Source organism: Limulus polyphemus, unplaced genomic scaffold (genome assembly GCF_000517525.1).
Source record: "Limulus polyphemus unplaced genomic scaffold, Limulus_polyphemus-2.1.2 Scaffold2119, whole genome shotgun sequence".
In the NCBI taxonomy this organism is placed as follows: Eukaryota; Metazoa; Arthropoda; class Merostomata; order Xiphosura; family Limulidae; genus Limulus; species Limulus polyphemus.
The window spans coordinates 28,806-39,369 of NW_013667729.1; the positions used below are offsets into that span (position 1 = coordinate 28,806).

The following is a 10,564-nucleotide window of genomic DNA, read 5'->3' on the forward strand; positions in this document are numbered from 1 at the left end:
TATACATAGTGAGTTCTTAAAGCTTATACCAAACTTTTGGTGAGGTAATAATGAATACTGTAATAATATGTTATGTTATAAATAACTTGTGTGAAAGTTAGGATTTTTGTGTTATTTATCATAGCATCCACTCACACATTTTTTTAAAGTTCATAACCCGGATAAAGGACGGAAACCTCATTCTTGTGATGATATAAAGTACATTGAATATCATATCTTAAGATAGGCCAAGGTGATCTAGATTAATTATTGCTCTATATCTACTCATCAAGCTACCAACAACACCAAGTAATTATAATTTAAAAATACAGTTTTAAACACTATATAAACATTAACATTTAATGTAACAAACTAAAAAAAGAAAAATAGACTGATTTATCATCCACAAATCAAATAAATATACTAGTTGTTTGGTATTTAGATATACACAAATTAACAACAAATCAACACATCAATCTATTTAAAAGCGTTTCTTTACTTACAGAAGTACATACATCATTAACTATTGAAAGTACAAAATTGACTTAAATTCACAGACTTACAAACTAACGGCTTACCTGTAGAATTATACTTATGTACTATCACTGATTTTTTTTTACAAGAAGTTCCTTTCTTTTTTATTTCCACTGAAAAATATAGTTATTCAATATTTTTTATTATTGTTTAACTGCAGAAATGGCAATACAAAAATACTGAGTCCCCCCCCCCCGTGGCATGTCTGCGGATTTACAATGCTAGAAACAGGGTTTCGATACCCGTGGTAGGCAGAGTACATATAGCCAATCGCGTAGCTTTGTGCTTAACTTCAAACAAAATACAAAAATACTGAGTACTCATTAATGTAAGTAGAAGTCTAGCACCAAAAATACAGTTATACTATGATATGATCATATTATATGACCAATCGTGATATTCTAAAACTTAAGCCTATAATGCTTAACGTTAAAGAAAATAATGCATTTTACAGAAAAGTTAAGTACTTATGGTAAGGTTGAAAGGATGCAATATCAAGTGTTGTCATGGTTAGCAGCCTAACCAATCATGAAATATCAATTGTTGTCATGGTTAGTAGCCTAATCAATCATAAAATATCAATTGTTGTCATGGTAGTAGCCTAACCAATCATGAAATATCAATTGTTGTCATGGTTAGTAGCCTAACCAATCATAAAATATCAATTGTTGTCATGGTAGTAGCCTAACCAATCATGAAATATCAATTGTTGTCATGGTTAGTAGCCTAACCAATCACCTGAGTCTAATTATTACTTAGTTACTAAAGTATTTTTCATCACTAGATTCTAATTACTAACTAGTTTTTATCCTACATTATACAAGCTAATGTGTTGTTGTCTTCAAAGAATTCCCAAGAAGGATTGTTTTTTAGGTAGTAGTGGTTTAGATTTGATTCTAGATCTTCTTGGTAGGGAGACTGTTTTTCTGTTCACACTGAACTATCAGACCCCAGATGAGTGGATAGTTTCTACTTCTCCATTGAGGAGACCAAGAACTGAATCCTTCATAGCCACTACCAATACAGGACTTTCTTGAGTCGACAGCAGCCTAAAAACTAGTTATTACTATCTTTTAAAAAAAATCTTAATAACTAATCAATAATCAGACTTACATGAATGTACGTAATGCTACTAACCATGATAATGATGAGAAAATTAGATTAGAAAAATATCAACCTTAATTTGTGTTAAACATTTTTAAACAAACTGACATTGAAATCACTGGTGACATAAGTTGTACTTATTGATTTGCTAAGAGAAAGTTTATAACTACAGATATAGTAGAAAAACACAGACATGAAACATCCTTCTCATGCTCCTTTTCATTATTAAATTAATACAAAGCTGACTATCAGTATCAGGTCGATGCGATTAAACTTTTTATTTGATGATGTTAAACACAAAAGTGGCAGCTGTTAGCTACAGTGTTTTTTTTTAAATGTTGAATAACTAGCTAATATAAAGAGCTTGAACAAGAAATAACAATTTGAAGTACTTACCCAAGTTAAATAGTTTTGTAAAATTGACTGTCGTACAGCAGTAGTTGCATTATAATGCTCAGAGCTGTGGTGGACTTGGTGAGCTGCCCATAAGATATTTATCTCTGTAGAAAAACAATGATTTTATTAAGTTCTTAAATTAGTTATTAACACTCTTGAATAATTATTTTTGTCTTATGTACAAGTAATGTTGATATGGTACGTATTTTGAATGTGAGTGTAAATGATGAAGATATGTTTTAATTTTAGGTACTGGAATTTGAACTTTTATCGGGGACTGAATTGTTAAAGATATGATTTGATCTCGTCTTAAAGGTAGGTACACTCAACTCTTAATAATATTAATATGTGGCCCATGTTTTCATAGGAACCAATAAGGTACAAGTTACCTATTCTTACCATTACAATTTCCCCACTCAGAACAAGACTGTCTCTTGACTCTACAGTACTACACAATAATATATAGTGTGTTCCAAAAATATCTTTCCTCTTTTAAAATTTAATAATTAACTAATTAAAGAAATATAACCATAAAGTCTTCAACATCTTGTAGCCCAACTCAAACAATGTTTATTGACATGTCAGTAGACTTCTACGTGTGCACCATTAGTGGCTCTCAGCACGTCTGACCGAAATTCGATTTCAGTCCACGTTCGCTGCAACATGTCCACAGTTAAAGTGGGGATGGCGTCCGTTATCCTGATCTATAGCTCCGTGATGTCTGCTATAGTTGTGCGATACATGATATCCTTAACATACCCCATACTTCTTTCCTGCACTGGCGTTCTTAATTACGCTGCATCACAGGCACTGACTTGGTCTCTGCAAGCTAATGGACGCATTGAGCCCTTTCTTGCACGGTTGCCATTTTGAGTGAAAAAGAACATGACAAAAAAAGAAACATTTAATTGGGCTATAAGAGGTTGAAAACTGCTTGGTTGTATTTCCTTAGTTAGTTAATTATTAAATTTTAAAATAGGAAAGATAATTTTAGACTACCCCGTATTACAACCCAAACCAGAGTTGAGAGTCAAATGCACTAATTATCATAAAATGCTACACTAAGAACATATATAGTAAACGAAGAACACTGATACGTCAACTGCAACCCAAAGGCAACAGTATACATACATATAACAATGTCAAGCATCAGTGCCAATATATACCAGATTTATTTGTTATTACGTAGTCTGAATGGCTTTTGTCAGATGGACGGTAATGTAACAAATAATTGAGGATGCTAAAGTATCTCACTTAATCCCTGCTTGAGCACAAGATCAAACCCATATTCTAAAACTAGTAATCTACTTGCAGACATCTTTCGAACTGCTCTGATGATCACAGTCTCAATTCACCTCAACTATCAACTTTTCCATTTAGACAGGACAAAGGCCATCCTTGAGCATCTACGATCCAAAGCACATTCTAGCTAACTGGCTAATAACAGAACCTAACACTTACAGGCTAACAACACATACATAACACCTTTTGGCAGTGCTAGAGGTCATGATATACTAAAACATAAGTATTTATAGGGAATCCACAGAGTTAAGGAAGTACATGTGTGGTTTATGGATGATTTGTCATCAGCAATGATAATCTTCAGGGATTTAGGATGACTACTGCTCTGACATCAAACAAACTCATGTCTGTTAATAAATCAATACTAACTGTGGGGGATGTGCCAATCTTTGCTCACACCAATAATCCGAAAGTCATATATATATACAGAGTGGCCCAAAAGTAGGCATAAAGTTACATATGGACTTTATCTACTGGAGAGTACCCAAGGTCCAAGTTTACAGTAGGAAATCGCGGAATGTTGACGAAATGAAAGGGCACATCACAAACGCATTTACAGAAATTGGTGGACAGACAGACTCGTGTCAGAAAGATTGCACAAGTGTGGCAGGCAGACCCCAAGATTGAGTTAACACCTGCAGGGTTAACTTTCCCATAATTCCGTGTTATGTATAAAGTGCCGTTAAATAAATGATTAATTATCAACTGTATACTTTAATCTTTATTTAATTACTTTAAATACATTACCTATTATCAACTGTATGTCTACTTTTGGGACACCTTGTATATTAGGCAGTATAAAAACTATTGAGATGGTGGAAGATTGCCTTTAATTTATAAATTGCTGTTGTTGTTTGTTATTAATCTCAAAGCTACACAAAGTGCTATCTGTGCTCTGCCAACCACGGGTATCGAAACCCGGTTTCTAGCAGAATAAATCCGCAGACATGCAACTGTGTCACTGGGAGGCAATTTGTAAAATACATATGTTAATTGCTTGTACAAAGAAGTTTCTAGAACTTATTACAACCACATTGTTTTTTCTTATAATTATACCAACTAATTTTGGTATCTGGCAGTTTTATTCTTTTTACAGTTTTATTTAGCACCACTCATACTCGTTCATTTGAGGCTAGATGGAATCACCAAAGGAGTCCTAACATAAAATTTTAGTAAACTTGTAAAAATATCGTAAAAAACAGCTCATCAAGGCCTGAATCATAATAATAATATCATAAAAACAACATAATTGGGCCCGGCATGGCCATGTGGTTATGGCGCTCGACTCGCAAACATGCTCGCCCTTTCAGCCATGGGGGCGTTATAATGTGACGGTCAATCCCACTATTCGTTGGTAAAAGAGTAGCCCAAGAGTTGGCAGTGGGTGAGGATGACTAGCTGCCTCCCCTCTAGTCTTACACTGTTAAATTAGGGACGGCTAGCGCAAATAGCCCTCGTGTAGCTTTGCGCGAAATTTAAAAATATATATATATATATAATTATAAAGATTAAACTTACCATGACTTGCCCTGTGAAGCCAATAGTACCCAAAGTCTACTCCAATGAAACAAATAAGCCAAGTCCAAATAGAATTCCATGGAAGATCTGTAACACGCCAGTTATCATAGATCCAAATGTAAGCTGCAAGTGGAACACCTTTAAACAGTAATCTGTTGTATAAAGAATACTGAAAATTAACTTATAAGACAAAATTTTTCTTCATTTTTTTAAACAAGCATACGTATGTCGAACTTCAGTACACAATACAATATATCTTATGTAATCTATATAGAATAGAATCCTCGCACCATGCAATAAAAAAATTAATGATTTAATTAACAGCTTTAATTTGGAGTTTTCTTTTAACCACAGAGAATGTTAAAGTTTAACTAATTATTGGATCGTCTGCATAGCCAGGATAAGAAACTTTGAAACTTTTGTGTACCGTTTAGGGTGCACTAGTTCATGACACTAGGAGTTTGGGTGAGATTTAATATTGTGTGCATTGGAATTCATCTGTTTGTAAAACCTATTACAAAAGCATATTAACCGGATGTAAGTAATGTTTGAAACACATCTGCCAAAAAAACAACAACATATTGTAATATTTTTTATTTTAATATAAATTGGTGGTACAAGGCATTGGTTAAGTTTTTAAATTCTCATGACTAATGTTATATTTCTCTACATGGTCTGGTGGTTGGGGCGCTCGACTCGAATTTTGGGGGTCACAGGTTCGGATACCCTTGCCCTTTCAGCTGTGGAGGCATTATAATGTGATGGTCACTCAAATATTTGTTGATAAAAAGTAGCCCAAGAGTTGGCGGTGAGTGGTGTTGACTAGCTTTCTTCCTTCTAGCCTATCACTTCTAAATTAGGAACGACTGGCACAGATATCTCTCGAGCAACTTTGCACGAAATTCAATCAACAAATAAACAAATTATACACGTTTTCTGAATTGCGTTCTGTTTCGCCTTCGCCTAGTTTGATTCTGTTGTTACTCACAAGCTGATTAGGCTGGGTGTAGGTTGCTAATAATACACACTTTTCTCGGACACCATACTCAAAAGACACATTACTGATAAAAATATCTTACTTTGTAGATTCAGAGCAAATTCCTTGCGATATGGAGCCAATGGAGTCAAGCAATGAGTAGCTATGTTTCTTTTTCCACAATGATATCAATATTTCGATGAACATTAAGATTAAAAAGAGTGGCAAAACCTGAAAAATGAATTATACATATGTATATTATATGTAAATTATATGTATATTATACGTAAATTATATGTATATTATACGTAAATTATATGTATATTAAAATTATATGTAAATTATATGTATTTAAACAGAAACAGCATTGTTCAAGGGCCTACACAATGTAGAAAGGAGTAGTATTGTATGGTATGTTTTTATTTTATACACTTGCACTGTTGTTTGGTCAGATGGAGGATTCATACGTTGTGATGAATGCATGGCTTAGTTTGGAATTTTCTCCAAAGTTTTAGAATGGTTTGAGTCAAATATAAAGAGTGAGTGGCTGGAGTTAGCGAATAAGTTTGTTACTCAGTTAAAGTGTAATCAGTAAATGATTTAGCCAGTTTGTCTGTTGCTGTTAGCCAGTTAGTTCACTTCTGTAAATGTCGAATTTGTGTTTGTGGCAAAGTACAATAGATTAATTATAGAAAATCGTAAAATTTTTAGTAGAAGAAATAAAACGCTTTCGTTATCATTAAGTGGACTGGACTTTGCCTTGTTCTTTTTAAGGAAAAATCTAAAATAATCCGTCCAATAATGTACAGGTAAAATGAAAAATGCTCAAAAAACAGTAATTTTTTTACTGAATCCGTACAAGAAGATAAGGGTTGTCTATACGTTTTTGTACTTCCCTCCTTGCACTTTAGGATGGTTGTCTATACGTTTTTGTACTTCCCTCCTTGCACCTTAGGATGGTTGTCTATACTTTTTTGTACTTCCCTCCTTGCACTTTAGGATGGTTGTCTATATTTTCTTGTACTTCCCTCCTTGCACCTTAGGATGTTTGTCTATACTTTTTTTGGTACTTCCCTCCTTGCACCTTAGGACGTTTGTCTATACTTTTTTTTTGGTACTTCCCTCCTTGCACTTTAGGATAATTGTCTATACTTTTTTGGTACTTCCTCCTTGCACTTTAGGATGGTTGTCTACTTTCTTGTACTTCCTCTTTTCACAGTACTTACAGTTTTTAGTAATAATATGTTTTCAGGATAATGCATCAGTATTTCACGATTCCATCCAGGGTGATGCATGATCTTCAAGTTCCACTCCTGATGTTTCTGGAACTACTTTAGTATCTGGCTTTTTGGATTATAAAAATTCATCAAGCACTTCAGTACCACCTGCTCTTTTCAGATTGCAAAGTGTTGGTCATAGAGATAGTAATGAAGATGAGTCAGGGATTAAACAACACGTAATAGTTCTTTCCAAGTTGTACAATACCTTCTTTTTGCAGCGTTCATTATTTTACTGTAGTAGGCAATCACATGTTCTTTTATGTGCTGTACTTATGGTAACACTGCTCCCAATGCAAAATCACTGGTATCTACATCAACTCTGAATGAATCTTCAAAGCTTGGTATGCTAATGCATCAGTAGAAGTGATTTTTCTTTCGTTTGTTGATGACCTGTTAGCAGTCAGCAGTCCAGCAAAATGATTTGGTTTTTCTAGCAATTTGTGTCAAGTAATGGTTTTAAAAAACAAGTGATAGCAGAGACACAGTCCAGAGAATCATCTTATCTCACAAAGCGTTTGTGGTGTTGGCCTATTCTGAAGATACAATATTGATTGAGTTTGTGGACACTTTCGCTCGTATGTGCTCCAGGAAAATCAACTGTTGACAGAACAACTTACACATTTTTTAGGATTCAACTTAAGATTTTCTTTCCTTAATCAATCGAATACCCCTGTTAGTCTATAACAAGCATCATCGACTTGAATTTTCCAGCATCCACTCTTCAAATCCAATGTTGAAAGTCGCTTTGACCCAGATAAATCATCCAAAATATAGTTAATTCTTTGCAGTGGGTGGGCATATTCTTTTGTAACTGCAGTCACCCTTCATTACCAAAGAAAAATTATTGTGGATTCATTCTTCTTACAGGTAAGTTAAGCACTAATTTCTCTTTATATGAAGAATTGATAACATATTTCCTGTTCTTGATCCTAATGATGATACCCTCATTCTTTAGAGTTACCAGAGTTCTCTTAATCAATAATCTCTCAGGGTAAGCTGGAATGTTTTTATAGTCATTAGACCAAGAGTTGTTTCTCATAAGTATTGGTTCGAGTAATTTACTTTGTTGTCACTGAAAGTTTAACTTATGGTGCTGTATTTTTCTTGTATGTTGTGCAATTTGGTTTCTTATTCATAGATTGTGAAACTTTTTGAAATAAGGCTAACTTTACATCTTTCCATACGAAGTCTATTCTCAGTATGCACACTTTCGTGATGTTAATTACCCACATATGTTGTGTAAAGAAGAATCCCACGATGAGGGAGACTCTCAACTGCCTCTTATTATAACTTTATGACCATTTATCGCTTCCATCAATCCACACTCTTGCTTCACTTGTGAAGGTAATTTCCCACTGTTCATTACCAGATCAGGTTGAATAGTACGGAATTAGTGTTGATCAACATGTTCCCATCTATTAATCCATTGAATCGTGGATTGATTTCTTTAAATAATGAACTTCTTATCTCATCTGGGGCAATCAAAGCATTCTCAGTGGAATTTCAGCCTTGAGTCAACTAACAGGTGTTCTTCGAAATCTGGTTAGCTTTTTGTTGTTCCTTTGATTTGCATGAGCTCTGGGAGACAACTTTATGGCATATTTTTCTCGGCTTATTATCATATGTTGATTCAAAGTCATAGCTATAATATCCGTGTTTTCTACACTTATAGCTCTTTCTTTGTACTTTCATCTTTTGGGAATAATTTACTTCTTATAGAATTTTGCTTGCAGTTCCTGGCAACATGTTCTTTTAAACACATTCTTTCCTTCAGTTTACTTGTTCATTCTGAGTAAACAGTTTTGTAGTTAATCCTTTGAGTTTTAATAGACTTCCATCAGATGTACTTGATGTTTTCACACAATGTGGTCTGATGATCTTATAATTTTTGAATGTTACTTTTAGTTGTTTATTTATAACTTTAATTGATTCAAGTTTTGTTGAAAGCTGGCCAATTCTCCTTAAAGATGCAAAGCTATTTTGCTTTAGTTTCCAGTGGTTATCCACAGTGGTGTGGAGGAGTTGGTCATGTGCCAAAAAATCCATCATTTCACGTGGAACATATTACTTTGCATTAGAAACTTCCTTCTGATGTGACAACCCAGATCTATGTGATAAGGTGGCCAATAATGCTTCGTAGTTGTTACGTTCTTTGTGGGAACGCTGCTTAATGAGCTGTTCTTTTTAAATATGCAGTAAAATAAATAACATACGTTTCACTATTCGATCCATTCAAATTGGAAATTATTTCAAATTGTATATTATATACTTCCAATGGTACCTTTCCATGACAATATGTTAGTTTCTCAACTGGACAACATTACTGGTCTGCTAAATTACATAGCTTAATGAAATAGCGATGTTGCTGGAATAGTATAGGAAGTTACTGGAGTTACAGGTGGCACAACAATACTGGTGACGGGTATAGACCAGTTGGACTCTCCTATTCTATTGCATAGTGAATAGTGTTTCAGATTGGATTTCCTGAACAGGTGCAGAGAATTAGAAAGAGGCGTGGCTAGTTTGATCCTTATATTTGCCAGTTCAGTTTTAGATATTTTTCCTACAGTAGACGTACTCGTTATCATTTCCCATGACTTTGTTGAACAAATTTTTATCTTTCTTTCATTTAACTGTCTCTTTCTTCTTGCTTTTATTTTCTTTCTCTTTATGTTTAGTCCTCTTATAATTTTCTGTATTTTTCTTCTTAATCATCTTTACTCTGTTTCATCATTTCCAGCATTTATTTTTACCCACTACAAACACCATTGTTGTAACGAATTCTATTGTTGGGCTGGTTATTTTAGTTTAGTTGTTAATAAGAAGCTTTAATGGTCATTGGAAAGTACAGTTCATTAAGTATAACGACAATATTTGTTTGACTGCATGTTTTTTTTTTAGTTTGTAGAATTTTAAGTAACTAATGGCAGGCCTAACTTCACGACTAAACAACATCTACACAGAAATTCCATTTACTTGCTAATTTTGTATCTTTTGTACTTCATCGCAAAGAAATTTCAACCTTACAACAGTGAACTATTAAGAACTGACTAAATTTTACACTAATTATTCATTAATTAACTAACAGTCTCACTCAATAACTGTATCCTATCTCGTTCTTTATATCTGTCTCAACCGGTACTAAACCCTTGAAGAAAATTCTAGACGTTAAGCACGTACTCATTACTTGACATCAAACCTCCCTTTGGCCAAAAACAATACAAGCGCTAGAATGAAGGACTTAGCATACGACAATAACATAGAAAATCAATCGTTCAGTTTGTACACCGTTTTCTTTGCAAGCCTAATACAAATAAATCCTAACATTATATGATAATGTTTAATACTCTATATATCATAAGATATCAAGCACCTTAAACAAATATTTACATCGTTTAGTGATAATACAAGGAAATGTCTAACCACGCAGTCTTACATTGTATATATAGATATCTAAACTAGGTTTATAATGTAT

The 10,564-nt window shown here is 33.8% G+C and overlaps 1 protein-coding gene and 1 long non-coding RNA gene across 2 annotated transcripts in view; one reads left to right on the forward strand and one right to left on the reverse strand.

Moving 5' to 3' along the window:
* LOC111087411 overlaps window positions 1-5,992 on the forward strand; it is a 17,930-nt gene extending 11,938 nt beyond the window's left edge. The window contains exons 3-4 of the long non-coding RNA XR_002612112.1: window positions 2,263-2,328; window positions 5,920-5,992. This is a non-coding gene — a long non-coding RNA (uncharacterized LOC111087411). The remainder of the gene's footprint in view (window positions 1-2,262; window positions 2,329-5,919) is intronic.
* Window positions 1-10,564, reverse strand: part of LOC106466003 (alkylglycerol monooxygenase-like) — a 35,380-nt gene that overhangs the window by 22,949 nt on the left and 1,867 nt on the right. The window contains exons 2-4 of the mRNA XM_013926252.2: window positions 5,913-6,040; window positions 4,834-4,985; window positions 2,014-2,117 (exon numbers count right to left, since the gene is read on the reverse strand). Coding sequence (XP_013781706.2) covers window positions 2,014-2,117; window positions 4,834-4,985; window positions 5,913-6,040 — 384 coding nt within the window. The remainder of the gene's footprint in view (window positions 1-2,013; window positions 2,118-4,833; window positions 4,986-5,912; window positions 6,041-10,564) is intronic.